Source organism: Ailuropoda melanoleuca, chromosome 10 (assembly GCF_002007445.2).
Source record: "Ailuropoda melanoleuca isolate Jingjing chromosome 10, ASM200744v2, whole genome shotgun sequence".
NCBI classification, from domain to species: Eukaryota; Metazoa; Chordata; class Mammalia; order Carnivora; family Ursidae; genus Ailuropoda; species Ailuropoda melanoleuca.
The window spans coordinates 101546027-101569819 of record NC_048227.1 but is presented as its reverse complement, the minus strand read 5'-3'; the positions used below and the strand labels follow the sequence as shown (position 1 = coordinate 101569819).

Genomic DNA, 23793 nt, shown 5'->3' with positions numbered 1-23793 from the left:
CATTCTCACCAAGTCTCATGGCTTTAAATAGCATCCTTATAACATTAACCCAAAAATCCAGATCTCTACTCTAGATCAATCCCCTGAAGCCCCAGACTCCCAAGTCAAACAGTCCACTCCACACCTCCACTTGGATAACTAACATGCCTTTCAAGCTCAATGTACCTAAAACTGAACTCTCTCCAAAAAATGCTCCCTCCAAAACCTGCTCCTCTCCAGTGTTCCCTCTAGCAGTAAACAGAAATTCCATTCTTGGTGTAGCTTCTAGTTAAGACTGAGCAGTAAGCTTGAATCAGACAACCCTCTTACAGGAATAACTGTAAAGGCCGAAACTAAAACTAAAAACAAAAATAAAAACCACATAGACTGTTTGAAAGCACTGGAGAATAACCAAACCAGTGAGGACATGAAGGACTGGGATCCCAGGGAGAAAGAAAATACATAGAGATAGAGAACTTCTCCATTGCTTTTCTCCTGGGGCATTTGCTGAGTTTCGGAGGAGGGCATTTAGGGGCAAGCAGAAAGCAGTGGTCAGAGGTGCCAGGAGTCTTTCTGATCAGGGCAGATAAAAATTATAGTTGAAAACTACAGACAGAACTTGAAGGGACAAGACCCAGACAAAGGCGATCACAGAGAAATAAGCCTGACAATTTCCTTGGCTTTTATCCTTAAGGCATTTGTTGAATTCTAAGTTGCAAGGACACTAGAAATCAAGAAACCAAGATGCTGCAAAGTGGCTAAAAAGGTAAGCAGACCTTTCAATAACCTCGAAGACTTGGGAATACAAAAATTGGACCGCAAGTTCCCCAAAGATGGATACCTACTGAACACCCTAGGCTTTCTGCTGAGATTCCTAAAGGCTTATGCTCTGGGATCAGGGCAAACCAGAAAGCAATCAGCCCTCCCAAAGCCTGAATCCTTGATTAAAGTTCATCTGATCCTACTCTAATTGCCAGCCAGAATAAAATTAAATCCTCCAGAAAGAGAGAACATCAGCCAGAGCCTCTCCACAATTTTTCTACACAATGTTTAACATCTAATCAAAAACTTTAGAGTGATCTTTAACTCCTTTCCTTCTCTAGTGCTCTATTTCAAATCCATCTGTATCTACCTTCAAAATAGATTGAGGCTCTCTCTGACCGCATCTCACCCCTCTATTGCCTGGTCCCTGATCCAATCCCCTTTCTCGGCCAGGCTTACTGGTTCATTTTGGTCTCTGCTTCTGCTTTGCCTGCTTCAGTCTATTCTCAACCCAGCAACTAGAATAGAAATGCTTTTTTAAAACATTAAATTATGTCAGGGCACCTGGGTGGCCCATTGGGTTATGTGTCTGCCTTCCGGTCAGGTCATGATCTCGGGGTCCTGGGATGGAACCCCATGTCTTCAAGCTCCGGGCTTGTGGGGAGTCTGCCTCTCCCTCTGGCCCTCCCCCCTGCTCGAGCATGCTCTCTCGCTCTCTATCTCCCTCAAATCAAAAATTAAATAAATAAACAAATAAATAATGTCCAGCTTCTATTCAAAACCCTCTGGGGTTTTTAACCTCAGTGTAAAAGTTCGTCTTTACACTGACCTACAAGGCACAACAATCTGAATTCATTACCTCTGACTTCATCTCCTAATGCTCTCCTCTGTTCCACTCACCCTAGCCTCCTCATTCTTACCTTGAACACACCCGGTTTGTACCTGCCTTAGAACTTTGCACTGACTGCTTCTCGGAATGTTAGTCTCAAGTTTCGCTGCTCCACCTCCTTCACAACTTTACGCAAACGTCAACTTCTCAGTGAGGTCTTTCCTGACCAATCTAAAACTCTAGGTCCCCCTCCACCTCTTGACACCCCCCAGCCTGCATTTTATCCTTAGCTCTTATAATTATCTAACACATATATTTTACTCACTTAGAGTTCTCCAAGGACCTTGGGCTTTTGAGCCTTTGATCAAGCCACTGAATGTACATCCCCAAGACTCTCACCAGTCAAAACACTATCACCCATCAAACACAATTAAACTGTCACTTTCTCCTGTAACCCTTTCATAAATTACTTCAAAATTAAGTGATCAGACCTAAAATTTTCATGCAGTGTTTACCTCCAGCACTTACTATACACCTTTATGTTAGGAGTATTTATATCACAGCTACACACTGGCTTTCGATCTTAATCTTCTAAGTGCAGGAGTTATCCAGATCTTAATATAATGGCTAATCATTCACCAGACACAGTGCTAAGTATTTTATACTTATTAACGCTTTTAATCCTCATGACAAACTCTAACAGATAAATTCTATTACCCCCATTTTACAGATCAGGGAAATGAAACACAAAAGCATTAACTTGCCAGAGGCTGTGGGCTTGGTACACTGCAGAACCTGGATTCAAATCCACACAGCACTTGGCTGAGCTGACGAAGTGAATGCAAGTGCAAAGAACTGATCATTCAGGGTTACATACAATTCACTTACACAAACTATACTAACATTGCTAATACTAAAACCAGAGCATCTGCACTTCTAAGCACAACCCCACCCCATGCCGCTTTGTTCTCCACAGTCTGCGGACTGACAGATACAGGAGAGAGATAACTCAAAGACTCAAAGCACCCACCCCTTTGCCAAAATTAGATGTCTGCGGGACGCCCCTGTCGCTCCCTGCTCCTGAGGATCCGCTGAGGGGCTAGCAACGGAGCGGTAAGCGGAAAAGGCAGGCGGGAAATGCAGACACTAACGCCCCCCAAGGTGGAGAGGTGGCGGAGCAGGGAGACACCAAGAAGCCCTCGCCGCGCCCTAGCACGTAACAGAGCTGGGAGCCCGGATGCCACGTGCGTGAAATCACAGGTGAGCAGCCCAAGTAGCGGCGCGGCGGCAGTGGCGGGAGCAGAAACAGCCGAGGGCGCCCTAAGGAACGGGAGCACGTGGGCCTGGAAGAATGGCGCCGACACCAGTCCCGCAAAGCCAGGCTCCAAAGTGGGAACGAGGACCGCCGCGGTGCTTGCCGAGTTCCCCGAAGCCCCCAACCCCAACACGATCGGCAAAGCGCTCCTAAACCCTACGCTCGCCCGCCGGGGCGGCACCAGTGGGCGGAGTCAAAAGCCGGAAGTTCACCGGAGGGCCGGCCTTCCCGCTAAAACCACCGGCCGGAACTGCCGGGAGGTCCCACCCCCAGGCGGAACTCCGCGTTGCTGGGCAACCGAAGTGGGCGCCTTCGGCTGGCTCTCTGTTCCTTGGAGCAAGCCGAGTGTAGCTCCCACCTCGTCCTGGCAACCTCCCGTCCTGCCCGCCTTCCTTCTTGCCGCCTCTCCTTGCGTCGCGGAATCCCTGCCCTTGGCACTACGCACACGTCTCCGGCTCCCACGACCACTTAGCGCCCACCTGCCTGAAAGCCAGTCTCCACCGAAAGCAAAGCGACCCCGCTCCAGGCGTGGGCTCCAGGCGTGGCTTCCAGGCTCACCGACCGCACCTCCCCAGTCATGGGCACCTACACCTACACCAGCCGGCCCCGGGCCCTGCCCTGCCAGCGCCGCCGTTACCGAGACAGCATAATGCAGCCGTGAGTGAGCAACCAGCCCCTGTGTGGTCTCCACCTGCCCCGGTCCCGGGGCCCCGGCATGCGGGCCCCGTCGCCCTGGCAAACTTGCCTGTGCTGCTTTCCCCTCTCCACACTCTGCCGAAAAAAAATTTCTTCCCTAAAGAACTCTCCCGTGGCGTGGAGGAATGAAGCAAGAAGCGGCAGGGGCGGTCTCCCTTAGTGAACTTCTAGTGATAATAAGTTGCTGGCGTGATCGATTAATGTACAGGGAACCCACTGGTTTCACAACGTTTGAGTCAAGTAACTACTGTTGGCCAACTATATGCACCTTCCTAGGGGCATTCATGTACTTTTTCTTCCTTAGCCCACAGTACTGTGAAGTTGGTCTAATAACTCCATTATGCAAATGGAGAAACAGGTACAAAAGGTGTCAGACACGATAGCATGTCCAGAATGACAGCCAAGTAAAACTCCTTCACACCAGTCTTTGGTCAGGAATCAGGTTATCCTTACATGCTGGAGCCCAAATTGTATTTATTTGCAAATATTCAAATATCCTTCATTATTACCCATTATAGTGTTTACGGGCCTTTCTAAAACTTGTCGTTCTTTCTATAAGCCTCAAGTTTTGGAACCAGCAGAACTTCCCAAGAATGCAGACTCCATGGAAGCTGGAACCTTTGTGTCTTTTGTCCACCTGAGATTTTGCCTGACATATATAGGAAGCACTCAACACAAATTGTTGAATTAATGATTGAACACATCAGCCAAGTAACTCTTGATGCGTATTTGAAACACTGAGTCTAAATTCATAATTATCTTATTATGGCAAATAAAAACTTTTTTTTTATAAGAAATGCCTGTCACTTTAAAGAAACTGAAATGGAAAATTAAAAAAATTTTTTTAAAGATTTCATGTATTTATTTGAGAGAGAAAGAAATAGCAACAGAGATAGAGCACCAGCGGGGAGGAAGGAGAAGCAGGTGCCCCACTGAGCAGGGAGCCCAGATGTAGGGCTTGATCCCAGGACCCTGGAACCATGACCTGAGTGGAAGGGAGACGCTTAACAGGCTGAGCTACCCAGGTGCACCGGAAATTTTAAATTTAAATTTATAGAAACTTAACACTTTCAAAAACACTTTCTGGTGGCTTCAAGTGGTTGCTTATCAATCATTACTATTAAATTACACCAACAAATGAAATAAGAATCGATGGTGGCTCATTAGGAATGATTTTTTTTTATGGTAGTTGATAAGCAAGTTGCAGGACCTTGCTTATACTGAAGCAATCTTTTAATTAGAGCCATTGGAAGGAGTATGTGTATATGTGTCTGTATTTGATTTTTCAGTTTAAAGTTATTCTTAGTGGTGATTTTCAATTTATAAAACTAATATATTCTTGTTGAAGCAAATGAAAAATACAAAATAAGGATGAAAAAAGCACATTATCTCCCACCCACCTCTATTCCCACTTCCCTCAACAATCTTATTCTTTTACACCTCTGTGCTTGAGCGTATGTACATTTATACAGGAGGTTTATTTCCAAAATTGAATCATACTGCACATATTAATCTGCAATTAGCTTCCCCCCTTTTTTATAACCTCTAATTCTTTTTTTTTCTAATTTCTTTACATACACATATACATACATATTTAATTTTATATAAATAGACTCCTGTGGTTCATGCTTGGGTTCATTCTTAGTGCCCAATCCCCTTGCCTTACAAACTTGCTCTTTCCCTCCTGCCCCCAAGGTAAACCGTGTTAATGCCCTTACATGAATGTTTCTGGACTTTTCTCCACACTTACATGTTTATGTATGAATATATAAATATATACATACAAATACGCACGAGGATTTTGTCTACGTTATAGCAATGCTAACATTATACACAATTCTCAACATCTTCCTTTTCTCACATAATTCTTTGTAGAAATCCCTCCAATTATTTTTAATAGCATGATATCCTGTGGGGTATGGATGTACTATGCATTTTTAAAATTTTCCATTTTTGATAGGTATTCAGTTTGCTTCAAGTTTTCACCACAAAGAGGAAGGTTTCAATAACCAACTTTATGTGCTGGCCTTTTCATTTCTATGAAGCTGATTCCTGGGATGGGATTTTTAGGTCATGTATATTTTTTAACATGAGCAGACGGAACAATACGCCTTTTCTTTAGTAATGTTTCAACACATCTTTTTTTCCCTACAGCCTCACCAGTAATAGGTGTTCTGGATTTTTCTTTCTTTTTGGCTTTTGATAGTGTGAAATCAAAACCAAAATTTTTCCTCATTATTATGTTAATTAGCACTAGGAGGTTCTAATCAAGTAAGCGTCCTTTAGATTTTTTTCTATTTTAAAAGATCACTGGGTACTTCTGCAGTAGTCCGGGTAAAAGAGTGGTGGCAATGAGCAATGGGGTGATGTGAGAAAGATTGGGGAAGAGAATCATTAAGACTTGCTGGATACAGGCAGTGAGGAAGAGAGGAGAATCATGGATTACTCCCAGGCTTCTAGATTAAGCCAATTGGGTGTTTAGTGGTACCATTTAATGAAATAGGGAACACTAAAGAATTAACAAGTTGGAGTGGAAGAGTGATAATTAGTTAAATTTTGAGGTTGCTTTCAAGACATCTCAGTGAGATGTCACTGAGCATATCAATTGGGTATACATTCCTGGAGCTCAGAGGGGAGTTCTGAGCTAAAGGTAAAATAAAATTGGAAGTTTTAGGTATATGGATTGTGAGTAAAGCCTTGAGAATGGATGGGTTCAATGAAGGGCAAGAGAAGACCTAGCCCTGAGGAAATCCTCCAGTCCTAGAGGAGCCAGCAAACACAGGCTGAGAAAGAGAAGTCCTAGAAAAACAATCCGAAGACTATGGTGGTATCACAGCAGCTAGAAAAGAGAGTGCTTCAATGAAGGAGTGGCCAGCTGAGCTGAACACTGCCCAGAGATCAAGTAAGATGAGCAGTGTTACATGCCTGGTTTTTAAGTAATATGAAGTCAGGTTATCCAACAGTGGTTTTAATATATGATAAAAAAAAAAAACAACTTACTACCCCTCTCAAAATCATTTCTGGTAGAGTACTGTTATTGGTGTAAGTCAGTATTTGGTTTCATTAGCCATACCTAGGATATTATTTAAAGAACTGTGAAAGAAAACATCAACTGTATGATTTTCACTACTGATACTCTGATCCCCCAAATTAAAATTTTATTAAAATTTAAAACAATATCATTTTAACAATATATCTTTGAGGTTAAAGAAACAATGAGAAATTTGACTTATTTTATTTTTTAAGCCTGATTCTGTGAATCCTTTTAATCCTTGAATCCAACTACTGTCAGTACTTAAGGCAGGCCCCTTTCCAACTGTCCATTTTCACATCTGTCAAGCAGTCTAACAGATTTACAGCTCTAAATCCAGCTCTGCCACTTACTAGCTAGGTAACCTAGGGCACATTCCTTTCTGAATCTCCTTCCTCTTCTGTCAGATGGGAATCATAGTTCCCAACTTGAAGCTTATTGTGAGCGATAAATAAAATATTATGTGAAGGGTCTGGCATATAATAAGCATTCCATAAATGGCAGTCATTTGTCATGGACTGTGCCAAAATAAAAATCTATTTTCATAACATTTGTATCTTAGTCTAAATCCAATTAATAATGAGTTAACCTTATAGACCAACACTATTACAATAGTTACTTAGAATTTGCTATTTTACAGAGCTGAAGAACCCATGCATTACGGAAACATAATGTATGACAGAAGGGTGATCCGAGGCAATACTTATGCTCTACAGACAGGACCACTGGCAAGTATAATGTGAATATTCTAACACAGACCTTTTCAAACTAATTATGCTAAAGGACCAGTTTGTTTGTTTGTTTTAATTTCTAATTTGCGGCAGACTAAAACAGTTATAAAAATACTATAAAAATTAAATCTAAAAAAAAAAAAGACATGCAAAATACAAGGCTGATGGTGGGTGCCAGGGACTAGGGGAGGTGGGGCAATAGGGAGTTAGTGTTTAATGGGTACAGAGGTTCAGTTTCACAAAATGAAAAGTCTAGAGATGGATGGTGGTAATGGTTGGATGACAACGTGAATATACTTAATGCCACTGGATTCTACACTTAAAAATGGCTAAGATGGTAAGTTTTATGTGTACTTTACCACAATTAAAAACAATAATTAAAAAAATACGAAAGCCCCAATATTTTACTGATTAACAGAACTTTGTAAAAGTGCTCTAAAAGCTTACAAACTTTTACTCTCAATTTCTATAATTAAATATTTACAGACCAGTTCAAAGATTTCACAGATAACACTTTGAGTAGCAGTGGAATAACATATTTAGGTTTGTTTAAATTATTTCGTACTATAATACTATCTTCATTATTTCATCAAAAATTCTTGTCTTTAATTCACTCAACAAATATTTATTGAGTTTTAGATCCTGTGCTTAGTACCTAGGATACAGAGATGATTAGGATGTGACATGATATTAAGAGTGATGATTTCGTGGCACAGAAATGAAATATAGTTAAGTTAATCTGTAAACACTGTATGATATATACATGCCCACCACTACATGGTAATACATGGAATATTAGACATTCTGAAGCATGTACAGCAAAGCCATCGAGAAAACTTACTAAAAATATTGTATGTTTCAGCCATACCCTGGATCTCCTGCATTAGAACCTTCAAGGGTTGGACACAGGAATGTGCATCATTAGCAAACTTTAGGCAGTCTGGTACAGCCAGTTCAGGGACCAACACTTGAAAACAACAGCTCAAACATGTGATAGAGATACGTGATTCAGCATCTTGTGGCAGTAGCAATAAACACTGGCACACCTAGAATGAAAGTAAAAAGGAGAAGCACCTTTTTTTTTGTTTTTTTAATTAATATTGTGATGATTTGAAATACTTTTTTTTTTAGTTCTTTAGTCGTTATTCAATAACTTACCTAAAAACCCTATACTGAGATTTCAGTATATAGGCAAACACAGGAAGACCCTGAAAGTGGAAAGAAGGAAGACGACTGGCTAGGGATCTCGGAATTTGAGAGGCAGAGTGATAAGTTCCCTAAGTCTTCTTATATCCCATTCAGAGCACTGGAGAAGCTAGCAACCTGGAACAACCAAGAGGCACAAGCCTGCTCCCTTTATCCAAAAGACTGCAAAATGGTAAACTAGCAGAACAGAAACCTTTTTACTACCCCTCCTCCAGCCAAACCCCAATGGAAAAACTGTTCTTCCCCTCCCAGTGGAGTCAGCAAGATGGAGCTGGGGAACTGGACTTCCATCCCCACATGGCAGCAACAACACAGTATTAATTGGTGCTCTGATTCACTCACTGAGGTGGTATCAACAAGGGTAGAGCAGGAAGCTGACCTTCCACTCTCACCCAGGGGCAGTGAGATGGCAAGAGATGGTACAAGTTGGTACCCTACTTTCCCTGGGGTGATGGCAACAGAGCTAGGAGGAAATTGAATTCATTCCGATCTGGCAGCAACAAAGAGAAACAGGTGAGATAAGGCAGTGTTAGAGCTCCACTTCTCTATACACAACACTGGTGTCAGTGGATCACAGCAAGGAGCTGAAATACTACCCCCTCCAGGTACAAAAAGGTGATATAAGTTGATTCTCTGCTTGCACACGGGGCCTAGCGGGATGCTGAACTTCCATCTCCACCCACGCCAGCATGCTAAAACAAAAAGGGATGATTTCCTGCTAAAAAAGATTAAGATCCAGAATCTCACATCCTAACACCCAAAATTTTCAGGATACAAAAAAAAAAAAAAATCACTCATACCAAGAACCAGAGCAGTCACAACTTGAATGAGAAAAATCAATCAAGAGATGACAACACCAATATGACTCAGCTGTAGGAATTCCTGACAAGGATTTAAAGCAGTAATCAGAAGAAAAATGCTTCAATCAGAAGTGAATAATTATGAACATTCTTAAAACAAATGAAAAAATAGAAAATTTAGCAAAGAAATAGAAGATATACAAATGAGCTAAATGGGGGTGCCTGGGTGGCCTCAACTGGTTAAGTGTCTGCCTTCAGCTCAGGTCATGATCCCGGAGTCCTGGGATCAAGTCCCACGTCAGCCTCCCTGCTCTGCAGGGAGTCTGCCTCTCCCTCTCCCTCTGCCCCTCCCCCTGCTCCTTCTCTCTTGCTCTATCACTTCTCTCTCAAATAAATAAAAATATTTCTAAAAAAATTAACCAAATGGAAAATATCTAAAAAGTCACAGGACAGACTCATCAGAAATGACATAGGGAACAATCAGTGAATTCAAAGCCAAATCAATGGAAATTACCCAGTTGGAATGAAAGATAGAAAACAGACCATTAAAAAAAAAAAAGCCTCACAGCTGAGGGGCAATAACAAAATGTTATTCATGTTATCTGAGTCTCGCAGAGGAGAAAAGGCAAGGGACTGAAAAAATATCTGAAGAAATAGTGTTTGAAAATCCCACAAATTTGGCAAAAGGCAAAAACCTACAGCTCTGAAAAGTCAGTTAAACCCCAAGCAGGAAAAACCCAAAGAAATTCACACCAAGACACATCAAAACATCAAAATCAAATTTCAAAACTAAAATAAAAAAATCTTGAAAGCAGCTATAGACACATGAGACATTACTAGAAGGGGCACAATTATTTGAATAACTGTGGGTTCCTTATTTGAAACAATGGAGGCCAGAAAAAGTGGCACAGTATTTTTCAAGTCCTGAAAGAAAAGGACTATCAAACCCTAATTTTAATCTAGTGAAAATATTCTTCAGGAATAAAGAGGAAATCAAGTCGTTCTCAGATGAAGGAAACCTAGAGGATTTGTCACCAGCAGACTTACCTTTAAAGAATAGCTAAAGGAAGCTCTCCAAGTAGAAAGGAAATGATAACAGAAGGAGGTTTGGGACTTCAGAAAGGAAGATAGAACAATGGAATAGGTGAAAATAGGGGTAAATACAATAAACTGTCTTCTGGGTTTTAAAAATTATGTTGGATTGTTGAAGGAAAATTATAACATCATCTGATGTAGTGCTTAATATAGGTAGGTAAAATATTTAAGATGATTAGATTTTGATTATATTTTAAAAGTAAGGAAAACAAGGGTGTCTAAATGGGAGTAAAGTTTCTGCCTTTCAATCGAAGGGGTAAAATGTTGATATTAAATGTTGATTGTGTTCAGGTACGTAGTATATTGTAAAACCTGGAGCAACATAAAAACTATGCAAAGAGATATAGTCAAAAGTATTCTAATACAATTTAGATAAACAAAAAAAGAATTCTAAAAAATCTTCCAACTAATTCACAGGAAGGAAAGAAAAAGAAAACAGAACAAACAGAAAGCAAGAAGTAAGATAGTAGACAACCCTAATATGGCAATGGCTGCTTTAAAATGTAAATGGTCTAAGTAAGCCAATTAAGAGACAGATAGGAAGAGTAGATAAAAAACATGACCCAGCTGTATTCTGTCTACAAGAAACTCATTTCAATTATAGTGATGTAGGTAGGTCAAAAGTAAAAGGATGGGAAAAGATATACAAATTAAACATTAATTTTTAAGAAGTAGTTGTGGCTATATAAGTAACAGATAAACCTAAGAAACAGACCTAAGAAAAACAATATTATCAGGGACAAAGAAGGACATTACATAATGGTAAAAAGGTCACAATATACCAAGAAGATATAGCAATCTTAAGAGTATATGCACCAAACAACAGAGCTTCAAAGTACATGAAGCTAAAGTTGAAAGGAGAAATAGACAAATCCACAATTTTAGTTTGGGACTTCAACATCCTTCTCTCAGAAAATCAGCAAGAATGTAGAAGAATTACTTAACACCACAAACCAATAGGTTGTAATTTATATATATATATACACACAATACTTCACCTGACGACAACAGAATACATATGCTTTTTTTTTTTTTAAGATTTACTTATTTATTTTAGAGATCACGAGTGGGGCTGGGGGGTTCAGGGGGAGAGACAACCTCAAGCAGACCCCTCGCTGAGCATGGAGCCCGCCCAATGGTGGGCTTGATCTCATGATCCTGGGATCATAACCTGAGCCAAAACTAAGAGTCAGATGGTTAACTGACTGCATCATCCAGGCACCCCAAAATACATATGGTTTTGAGGCACCTGTGGAATACTGACCAAGATAGAACATATCCTGGGTTACAAATCTCAAGGTATTTAAGATATTTGAAATCATACCATAATGGAATAATGTCTCTTTCAAAATTTCAAGCTAGAAATCAATAATAGATGATAAGAAGAAAATCTTCAAACACTTGAAAATTAAGCAGCATGCTTCCAAATAATCCATACAGGAAGTATTAAAGGGAATTTTGAAAGACAACTTAGGACTAAATGAAGACACAACAAATCAAAATTTGTGTTTCATGCCAAAACAATGCTGGGATGGAAAAAAGCTACAAAGGAAAGACTTCAAATCAATAATCTAAGCCTGTACCTCAATAAACGGGGAAAAGATGAGAAAAATAAATCCAAACCAAGCAGAAGGAAGAAAATAGTAAAGATAAAAGTAGAAATCACTTACATCAAAAACAAAAACAATAGTGACCCCTGGGTGACTCAGTTGACTAAGCATGGGACTCTTGATTTCAGCTCAGGTCATGATCTCAGGGTTGTGAGATGGAGCCTCAACTCAGGTGCTGTGCTGGGTGTGGAGCCTGCTTAACGTTCTTTCTCTCTACCCTCCTACCCCCACTTGCACACACTCTCCCTCCCCTCCCCAAATGTAGGGGCATCAGGGTGACTCAGTCAGTTAAGTGTGGGACTCTTAGTTTTGGCTGAGGTCATCATCTCATGGGTCCTGAGACTGAGCCCCACTTCAGGCTCCACACTTAATGAGGGGTCTGCTTGAAGATTCCCTCCTTCTGGCCCCTCCCCCCCATGCATGTACACTTGCATGCACACTCTCTCTCTCAAATAAATCTTTTTTAAAAAGTATGCAAAACCAGTAGAGAAAATCAATGGACCCAAAAGCTGGTTCTCTGAATAAAATCAATAAAATTGATAAACCTCTAGCAAGTCTATCAAAGAAAAAAAAAAGACACAAATAGCAAATACCAGAATGATTATCAGAGGATGTAACCATAGATGTACAACCATGAAAAGATTAAAGGCCATTACTTATCTTTGAAAAGATCAATAAAATTGATAAACCTCTAGCAAAACTAACAAAGAAAGTAAAAAAGGGGTGACTGGGTGGTTCAGTCAGTTAAGCATCTGTCTTTGGCTCAGGTCATGATCTCAGGGTCCTGGGATCAAGCCCTGCATTGGGCTCCCTGCTCAGTGAGGAGTCTGCTTCTCCCTCTCCCTCTGCACCCCCCACCACTCATGCACATGCTCTCTCTCATGAATAAAATATTTTTTTAAAAAAGGAAAGGAAGTAAAAGAAGAAACGAATAAGCAAATATCAGGGATGTAACTAGAGATTCTGCATCTATTAAAAGAGTAAAAGGATCATAACAGACTACTACAAATAAATCTATATGTATAAATTCAACAAACTAAGTGAAATGGGCTAATTCTTCAAACTATAAACTACCAAAATTCACCTAACATGAAATAGATATTCTGAATTGTCTAATAACTATTAAAGAAATTGAATTTCTAATTTAAAAGCTTTCAAAAAAGAAATATCCAGGCCCAGGTAGTTTCACTGGAAAATTCTACCAAACATTTTTAAAAATTCTCATTGATTTTATACAATTCAAACAATTTTACACAATCTCTTCCAGGAAATGAAAGAAGAAGGAACATTCAGGTAATCTGTATCACCCTGATAACCCAAATCAGACAAAGACGCTAAAAACAAAACTATAGACCAATAGCTATCATGAATGTCGATGCAAAAATCCTCAACAAAATATTGGCAAATAGAATCCAGTGGGGATTCCACACTCAGCAGGGAGTCTGCTTGAGATTCTCTCTCTCCCTCTCCCCCTCCCCACCCCAGTCATGTGCTCTCTTTCTCTTAAAAAAATAAAATTATTATATCACAGCTTCAGAAAATCTATGCATTTAAATGACAATGGCCATTGTATTAGGGAAATGGGATTATGGGACATTTTTAATAAATTTTAATGTTACTACATTGTTATTTTAATTAAGATGTTTTTACAATTCTAATTTTAAATATTAAAATTTTTTTCATGCAAAGTAATTTCATATTTCCCCTCTCTTTTCATATTTACCTTGAGATAAGGTAGGTTAGCCAAAGGAAATGACCACAGACTAAGATACAGATATGAAATCAAGGACCATCAAATAATGCAGAACTACTATAAATAATTATATTTTTAACCCTTAATCAGCTATTGTTTTGTGCACTGAGACAGGCTTTGTTTGGACTGAGAATATTTTCTTTGTGAGCTAATATATTTTTTCAGGAATTTTGTCTAAATGAAATTCAGATTTTTTTTTAAATCCTAGGGCTTTTCCATTCCTTAACTACACATTAAAATGTGTTGTAACTGAGTAATTCTATAGTATACTTGGTTACTGGGCATCCAAGGAACTCATGGTAAAAATGCTTGAATGAGGAAAAACAATTTCTTAGATAGGATTCTGCAGCTGTTGATTCCAGCCAAGAGTCATACTTTGAAGTTACTGACGTGCTTCATCTGATAACTTTACAATTACCTGACAAAGTTCAATCATAATTTTAATCATGCAGTCACTTATAATCAGGAAGCATTATATGACAGATGCTCTTATACTATCCAGGAATCACTTCTGGAATGGTGGTTTTGTATGCTTTAAGAACTATCTTCTAAATTTTAGAAGCCTTTCTGTCACGCAGCCTGGGCAACCTGATCCTACAGAGGTTCAGAGACAGCAGCAGGCTAAGAGGAGGGCTCTTGCCAGAAAACGAGCCCAAGAACAGCTCAGACCACGAACCCCCGAACCTGTGGAAGGCAGAAAGCATGTGGATGTGCAAACAGGTATGTGACCATGCTTCTGGCATCGTGGCTCCTGGGTTTGCTCAGTTTTCTAAGTCAGTTCATTTTTTATTTGGCTTTTATATTACTTACGTATCTTGTTATGCTATGCAGTACTGCCCCAGTCACGTGGTAGGAGGAGTGCATTCATTAAATCCATACACTATATTTTATTATTATTTTGGGTACAGCTGGAAGTATGAGATGGGGTTAAAAAAGAATTTTATGACCAAATTAATTCTCTCTCAGCCCTTTTCACATACTTTTTTCTCAAACTGGGATTATTTCTCACTTTTTCTTTTATACCCCAAAATGAATCACTGCTGGACCTACAGGAGAAGAGAGCAATGTAGTTCTATTTTGACATTTATTTATCTTTTGAGAGGCGTGAACTCATCCAGATCCGAGTCCTGCACCTCTCTCCCCACAGCCTCTTCTGTTCTCTTCTTTTATCCTCCTTTCACTGCACACATTCTGCAAGGCCACATAGGCTCTGCTCGGCCATTGCCAGGCTTTCCTACTGGTCTGGCTGTTCTCAGCTAGGGAGGCTTAACCTGGACCTCTAGGGTCAAACTGTGTTGTTGTCAGAATCTTGATAATCAGACAACACTTGGTGTTTTCCTTAGACTGATGTAACTTTCAGGATTCACCTTGCATCTTGCCAAGATGGTGAGTGGCTTTATCAGTTATTGCTGGGTAGTTAGGACAAAAGGAAAGGAACCATTCCACACCTTTTCCCCCCTACATTGAGGCCAAGTCTAGAATGTGTATCAGTCTGTAATTAGCCAATGTAGCTGTAATTCTACGAGAGCTGAATATTAGTGTTTGTTTATACCATCAGAGTATTAAGTGATACAGTAGCAGCCACCTTGTATTGGGTTTTCCTATATCTCAGAGACTATTCCAGTCCTCTACCTGTGTATCTCCTTTATTATTAAAGACTCCTTGTGATGAATAATTGTGATCCGTTTTACAGATAAAGAAACTAAGGCTCTAAGAAGATGTAACTTGACTAGGTTACACCTATGTTCAACATCTGACTCCAGTTCTCATGTTCTTTGCATGACACCACACTGCCCTTGCCTCACATAAATTATTCCTAAGGTGAAATCTGTTTTCATGTATCTGTTTATAATCTATAACCTAGAGAGAACATCAAGTAACATAGTGACATGGTACCTAATTTTTAAAATATCCAGGAATTTTGAAATCTTTATACATTTACTATCTTAGGACTCAGTTATATAGATGGATTATTAACTTTCCAACCCTGATCATACTTTGCATTTTACACACATCTAGGCTTCATGTTCCTCTTTAGTTCCATTTTCAAGTACAAAGCTCAGTGCTTTCCCAACATTCCATAAATGTCCTAGCCTGACTGACTCTGGTCTTTCAAATACATAAAACTGCTTAGTACAATATGTAAATTTAATCCCACACTTGAGCGCTTCTTTTCTGATCTGATCCATTTAATTCTGTTTTGAAGGACCTAAAGTTTCAATACACATATATGCTTGAAATAGACCAAAATTTCAAACTCAATGTATATGGTATTCTCTTAGAAATATACCTTGAAGAAATTGCTGACCACGTAATAGAAGTTGATATGGAATGCCAAACAGATGCGTTTTTGGACAGACCACCAACACCACTCTTTATTCCTGCCAAAACTGGCAAAGATGTGGCCACCCAAATACTAGAAGGAGAGGTATAGTACATTATTTAGACTTCCTCTATCTTCTTTATTAATAGGTAAAGTTAGATTTAGTTAAAAGCTTACAAATCACTTCATAATCAGAAAGATTCTACTTACTGGATTTCTTTCCAAATGTACCTATATAGTTTTATCCTGAAATACAATGTTCTGATTTCCCCTCTTCGCTGATCAGAAATAAAAGTCATTAGGAATATTTTTAGAATATCTGTACCTTGCTATTTATGTGTTTGCATACTTAATACATGGATACAAGGTAAATTTGTACCAAATAAAGAAAAATAGTATCTCTGGTATAAGAGGTTCCACTATTAGTTGCTTTTAAATTATATAGTTTTCATGAAGATAATCTATGTTAGAAAAAAAAATCCTTAAATAATTATATTTGCATATCAATGTAGAATGCATAAATAGGTCAGTTTATGAAACTGAAGAGAAGGGAATGCTTATGTGCATAATGACTTAAGTGAGATTTAAGACTTACTTGAAAGAACTGCCATTGAAACTGGGAAATAAAATAAGTCTTCACAAACTACATAGAAGGTTATATTTGCCTCTAAATCCTAGAGGGGAATCACCAAAATGCCCATTATTCTTGTTTCTTAGTTCTTAGTTCTTCAAACTGTTACTGAAAACCAGTGAAAATCTAATAGCAAGAGCAAAAATTAAGAAATATAAGGCTATTTCAGAGTTTGGTCTTAAAATTGTTGAATAACAGGGTTCATTTTGATGAGTAGCTAGGTCTTTTTATAATTTTTGACTGCTATTCTGTGTGCCCTGCGGGGCCGTTGTGAGTTTCGGAAACCATAAGTAAAGCACCATCAGAGTGTCGGGCACACAGAAGATGCTCAATAAATACAACCCTGTCATTACTGCTTTTCTGGGCATTTTTTCCTTGAGCAATTGGTTCATGATTAAAATTTTAAATTTGCTTTGTCTTGTATGTTTAAGCTCTTTGACTTTGATCTTGAAGTAAAACCAATGTTAGAAGTTCTGGTGGGAAAGACCATTGAGCAGTCTCTTCTGGAAGTAATGGAAGAAGAAGAGTTGGCTAACCTGCGGGCCAGTCAGCATGTGTATGAAGAGTTACGCAATGTTGAACTAGCTGAAGTTCAGCGACTTGAAGAGCAAGAGAGACGGCACAGAGAAGAAAAAGTATAGCATCCTAGTTTTCTTTCTTAGATAGTCTTTGGCTATTTAACAGATTATGTTCTGAATCACGTGTGGTACGTCATAGAGCTAAAGATCTTTGCAAATACGAAAGAAAAGAGTTCGTTGCTCTGTTATCTCCTCTTCCGTAGATCACAGATCTTTCATGCACAGAACACATTCTTTAAATACCAGCTTATATAAATGTACCTAGAGTTTCCAAAAGTTTCTAAATGTAATAAATTACATATGTCCCAACTGAAAGGCACTCTTAAATATCAAGATTCCTAGCGAAGGAAATATATTGGTTTTACTATACCTCTCCTTCTAGTGGCCGAAAAGTGGAAGGGAAAAGTAGAGTATGTTGGGGATAGGTGGCGTGAAGAAGGATCTGGATAGAATTCTGGATCTTTTTCTTAGTGGCCAGGCCCTTCCCTGTACCCCAGAGATTCTCCAGAACTTCTTTATAGAATACTTTACATTATAGTTTTTAGAACTTTTAGTAAGAAAAGTTTTAGAATCTAGTTTTTAAAATATGCCAATAACCTTCAGTTAGGAAACACTAGGCTCAATACTCTTTAAGAGTCTTTCTGGGCCTGGCAATAATTTTTGCCCTATGTTGGACACTGAATGGATAAATTATGTAGGAGTGCCTGAATACCTACAAGAGTTAAAATAATTTCCCAAAGAGTCTAGTTTACTGTACAGAATAGCTTAGTTGTTGGGATATTCTACTCAATACCTAATCAAATAGACTTTCAATTTTTCTCCAAAACGAATAATTAATTGTGTAAAAGGGCATAGGGCTTATGGTAGAGGTTATGTAAATGCAAGACTGTTTACAAATGTGAAATGAATAGAGGCAAAATTAGCTTTTGTTTAAATAATCAGGGAAATCTTTATCAAAGGAAACTTACTTGTTTATTTACTATTAGGAAATATACTATGAAAATAATGAATACAAATCATCTAGACTTATATTTGCTTGAACTCTGAAAATAGACTTCATAAGAAACTCTTTTAATGCTCCCACTTCCACATGGGCATAGGGGAGATGGTTCATTAGCTTTATAGATATCCTATGGTCTACAAGAAGCAACAACAACAAAAGAGAATTTATAATTTTCGGATCTCTATGATTTCAAAGCAGCTTACAAATGAGATAACTATAATTTTCATATTGATAATAATTTATAATATAAATTACAAATACATATAACTATTATATTCTTTGATATCATCCATATAGTCAAACCTGTACATCTTCAAATGAGTTTACTTAAAAATGGATCAGGAGATGAATCTTACCTTAAGCTCCATCTCTTTTGAAATCAATGCCCAGTACCTGTTGAAATTCATTAAAATCTTGATGAAAACTGGGAACCATTAGTAGATTCCTTGCTGTCCATTTTTTGATACAAATATGTGTCCAGATTCTTCCACTCACTAGATCTGGCATTTGGGGAGGACGTCACAGCTAAGTTAACTGTGCACGTGGTGCTTTCTGTGCGCAGGAGCGGCGTAAGCAACAGCAGTGGGAAGTGGTCTACAAGCACAACGAGACCTCGCAGAAAGTGGCCGCCCGAGTGTTTGCGCAGCGCTACCTGGAGGACCTCCTGCCGTCAGTGTTCGGCAGTCTCAGGGATGGTGGCTACTTCTACGATCCCATTGAAAGAGGTTGGTTCGTTGAGGTGTTGTTAGATCGCTCTGCTACAAGGATCCTGCTAATGCTTCCAAGTAATCCATGCCCACGTTTATGCTGAATTGGAATCTATCTTTAAAACAAATTTTTAAAGTCTCAATGATAGTTGTTTTAAGTAAATACTATTACTAATGAGAGGTATACTATAAAGATCGTGAGTTTAGGATGTCAGTTTGTCTTTACTAAGAAGCAACATTGGATAGTAGGAAGAAATACGGACTTGATGTCAAAAACTTGAGTTTGGGTCCCAGTTTCATCATCAATTCATTGTATGACCTTCAGTTTCCTCGTGGGTGAAATGAGGATTATTTAGGAGCTAAATGTCATAATATGTATGGGACATAATATGTATAAAATATGCGTGTAAGTAGTTGTTAACTTTTTCTCAGTTGACTTCCTGTTCCACTCAAAAACCCTTTGGGGGCAGCAATGAAAGTCATGTATTCATTTAATTAGATGTTTCCATCATCCCAGCCACTGTAGTAGGTGTGGGAGATAAAAATGAGGAGACCTGGTCTCTACCTTTTCAGAACTCACACCTGTCAGCTCTCTGTGAGCACCAGCCAAGACCCACCCCTCAGCTAGTCCAGCCAAATGAAGGGTAAGAGTTGCCATTCCTCACCCTCCTTTCTCAGGTTCAAAAGCACTTAAATCCACATTGCTTTTGTATACAGGTCCTATTTCAAATGGCTAATAGTATTGTGGAGCAGAGTTTAGTAATGTTAATTTTCACTGAATGCATATTCAATTCAGTACACATACATACATAGAGGTCAGATTACACATAACTACTAGTTTACATTTATATTGTACTTTACCATTTATGCAGTATTTTCCACACATGATAGCATTTGACCCTCCCAGTAACACTGGTGGGGAGGGGGGTATATAGAGCAGATTAATTCCCATTTTTCAGAAGTAGAAACTGAAGCTCGGGGAAGTGAAATGCCTTCTCCCAAACAGTCAGGGAAGCTCTTAGGCCTCGGACTCTGACCTTAGATGCAGTGCTCCTTCCACACTGCCCTGCCAACCCCCTGGGGTCTAGCTAGACCTCTGCTCTTAGTCACAGAGGCCAGCAATCTTTTTTTCTCTCATGACTTGCTGAAAAAGTCAGTTACAGATTATTTAGAAGCTTGAAAAATGAGATTCATGCCTCAGACTTTAAAAATTATTTCTAGTAGTGAGTGTAGTATCCTAGTACACTCTCTTTCGTCACCCCATTGAAAAGTAACAGATGCCAGCCCCCCGGAAAGAGCTATTCTGAAACATTAAAATACTTATTGTAATGGACCATATTTTTTAAAGGTTCACACAGTAGAGTAGATTTCCATTTTAGTTTGAGCAAATTTATCACTAATGGAAGCACCTAGTTTCTGACCCATTTATAGATGGCCTTCTTCTCAGGTATTCTCTGATCCTTGTCTCCGGACTCTTACTCAGCTTCTCCAAGGCCCCAGGCTTCAGATGGGGGCATTCTTTTTAGCAGCATGGTTCAGTCCCGGACCTGTATCACATTTGGATTGGAGTTCTGCTCCCAGACCCACACCGTCCTCCCCACTCCCCAACCCCGTACACTACCTTCTTCATCCACATCAGATTGCACCTGTGCAATTAGCTCCAAAGGCCTGGACTCTAAGGAAGACCTCATAGTTTTGAAAATACGATTTTTACCACAATAGAAAGGAAATGGACCAGAACATGCATAGGAAATGTGGCAAAAGTAATGCTGTATAGGTCTATTCGACATTTTGTATTAAGAAAACAGTGTTGATGAGTCTTCAACAATTAGGGAGAAAGCACAGATTCTTCCATCTATAATGATTCCTAAAAATCATTATGACTGAATTTCATTATAACAAAATAAGCTTTTTTTTTTTATTACAGATATTGAGATAGGATTCCTTCCATGGCTAATGAATGAAGTCGACAAAACCATGGAATACAGTATGGTGGGAAGAACAGTGCTTGACAGTAAGCTCTTTTATTTTATTTTATTTAAAGGTTACTTCTGGGGACCCCTGGGTGGCTCAGTCAGTGAAGCATCTGACTCTTGATATCAGCTCAGGTCATGATCTCAGGGTCTTGAGATAGAGCCCGCATCAGGCTCTGTGCTGGGCATAGAGCCTGCTTAAGATTCTCTCTCCCTCTCCCTCTGCCCCGCCCTCACACTCACGAGTGCGCTTGCTCACTCTCTCTCTCCCTCTCTCTCAAAAAAAAAAAAAAATCACCTCTGGGGCACCTGGCCAGCTCGTTCGTTACAGCATGCAACTCTTGATCTTGGGGTTGTGAGTCTGAGCCCCACGTTGGGTGTAGAGACTACTTACAAAAATAAAATCTTTTTTGAAAATAAAATCTTTTTTTAAAAAAGTCATCTCTGAAAATTTTCAGGAGAAAGAATAAACAGAAGAAAGATGTTAAATTTTACACTTTTAGTTTTTAAAGTTTTTTTTATCTCAATTATTTTAACAAAGGCACAGATTTTTACTCTCAATAATACTTTGGTTCTTGTATAATTTGATCAGAGTTAACATCTTCTGTCATTACTTTATAAATGATATTCTGTTAAAACAGGCATTGACTATGATTCATATTCCATGCATTATGTGGCACAGAAGTTAAATGTGCTGACTTTGTATAAAAGTAACACAGGGAAGGGCCGAGGCCCGGCGACTGCTTTATGCTCATCTGCAAGTCAGCACGTAACTACTCAGCTATGAACAATCACGGTGATTTTTGCACAAACAATGTTTCAGTGTTGATTCGTGAGGTGGTCGAGAAGAGGCTGTCTATGTATGAGCGTAAGGAGGACCAGCCCCCGTATGTGAAGCCTAAGGATGGGCTGGGTGGCCCTGGAGTGAAGGAAGAACCACTGATGGATGACGAATTCCATGAACAAAGTACATCACAGCCACAGAGGCCACTTTCGGACAGCGACTCCCTGCAAAGAACACCAAGCGATGGAAGGTATATGGAGAATGTGTCACCCCAAGAAAGGAAGCTTATGGAGGAAGGAGAGGATGAACAAACAATGAGAAAAACCTCAGGGAGAGAACTGTTGCAACCTAGGGGAGACTTCGAGCCGTGACACCACTCAGTGGCTGGTCAGCATTGCGAGCAATCAGGTAACGATGCGCAGGTCCCCTCAGGTTATGGAAATTATGTTGTATTTACTCAACATGTCTTTTTGTCTAATGCACTGGGCAAATCAAATATGTTGAAATAATAAAACTAATTAAAGATGAAATTTAATTCATTTATTTAATAGTAGAATATCTAGAAGCTATGTTGTAACTCTAATGAGAATCATGTCCAGTTATAAGCTTTCCATTACCACGAATATAACTAACAAATATATTTTCCCTTAATTTTTCTAATATTGTGGGTTAGTTGTTTTGTTTTGGTTTTTTTTAGTACCAGATTTAATGTTAGATACCAGTGCTGTCAGCCATTGAGACTTTCTGCTCTATAGGAAAACTATTTCACCTACTCCGTGAAAGAACACCTCAATGTTGTGTCACCGAAAGCTTTAGTGCTCCCTCCTTGCAAGGATCGACACATATACCCTTATCTGTGTGAGACTAAATAGATCGTTACCCCTTCCATCTTCAATATTCAAGCAAGGCTCAAGGATTCTATGAATTGGTCATAGGCTCTTGTCTGTTTTCTCACATTCCTGCTATTAAAACATTTCAGACAATATCAATAAAGCTAAAGTCTCTACTTGCCCCTAGGCAGTTCCACTCCCCTCCTCAATGATAATCACTGTTACAATTAGGTATGTACCTGCCAGGCCTTTTTCAAGATATTCATATACATATATATTTGAACATCAAAAAATATATGGGATCATTTTTTTATATAAACATAAATGTATAGTTTGCATTTTTCACCTAACAGTGTATCTTAGACCTTAAACATTAGTGCATATAAATCTCTTTAAAATACGGTAAACTATTATATATTATGACTGTGTTATAGGGAATTCATATGTGACTTTTTAACCTGAACTTATCTGAAGAGTTTACCTGTGCTATTGAAAATCACAGATTTCTTTTAAAGATTTTATTATTTATTTGAAAGAGAGAGACTGAGTGAGGGGGGGGGAGAGAGAGAGAGCATGAAGTGGGGGAGGGGAGAAGCAGACTCCCCTGCTGAGCAGGGAGCCCAACACGGGGCTCAATCCCAGGACCCTGGGATCATGACCTGAGCCGAAGGCAGTCACTTAACCAACTGAGCCACCAGGAGCCCCAAACACAGATATTTTATCTCTAAAGTCGTATTAATCTTAAGCAATCATTGAGGTCCTCTGGAGCTTTAGATAGATACAACCTATTTTTCTCAGAAGAGTTGTAGATTTATAAGCTGTAGTGATTTGAAATAACTTGCAGTTATTAACACATTTATCTTAATTTCCTTTTAAGTTAGGTACCAAAAATGTATCCACATTTTAAAAATGAAGAATTTCTTCCTCCATCTTTAAAAAGAAACACACTATGTGTCTATATAGCATTATATGGTTCTCAAACCATTTTCCCATATATTATACCACTTATCATTTTAACCGCATAGCAACCCTTCTGAGGTACGTGTGACAATATTTTTATTTTCATTTTCAACCAATCTTGTTAGGTCAGCCAGCAAACATTAACTGCATGCTGCTGTGTGCTGGGCGCCGTGTTGGAGGCCAGCACCGTGCGTACC

The 23793-nt window shown here is 39.1% G+C and overlaps 2 protein-coding genes across 2 annotated transcripts in view; one reads left to right on the top strand and one right to left on the bottom strand.

Moving 5' to 3' along the window:
* FNDC1 (fibronectin type III domain containing 1) overlaps nt 1–3326 on the bottom strand; it is a 233544-nt gene extending 230218 nt beyond the window's left edge. The window contains exon 1 of the mRNA XM_034669400.1: nt 2601–3326. The gene's annotated coding sequence lies outside the window, so the exon portion shown is untranslated. The remainder of the gene's footprint in view (nt 1–2600) is intronic.
* RSPH3 (radial spoke head 3) lies at nt 2708–22498 on the top strand. Its single transcript, XM_034670794.1, is given in 10 exon segments — nt 2708–3246; nt 3248–3419; nt 3421–3542; nt 7253–7340; nt 14386–14527; nt 16090–16235; nt 17193–17396; nt 18905–19067; nt 20977–21063; nt 21846–22498. Coding segments are annotated over 10 exon segments (1995 nt in total). The 3' UTR covers nt 22178–22498.
* The last annotated feature ends 1295 nt before the right edge of the window (nt 22499–23793 follow it).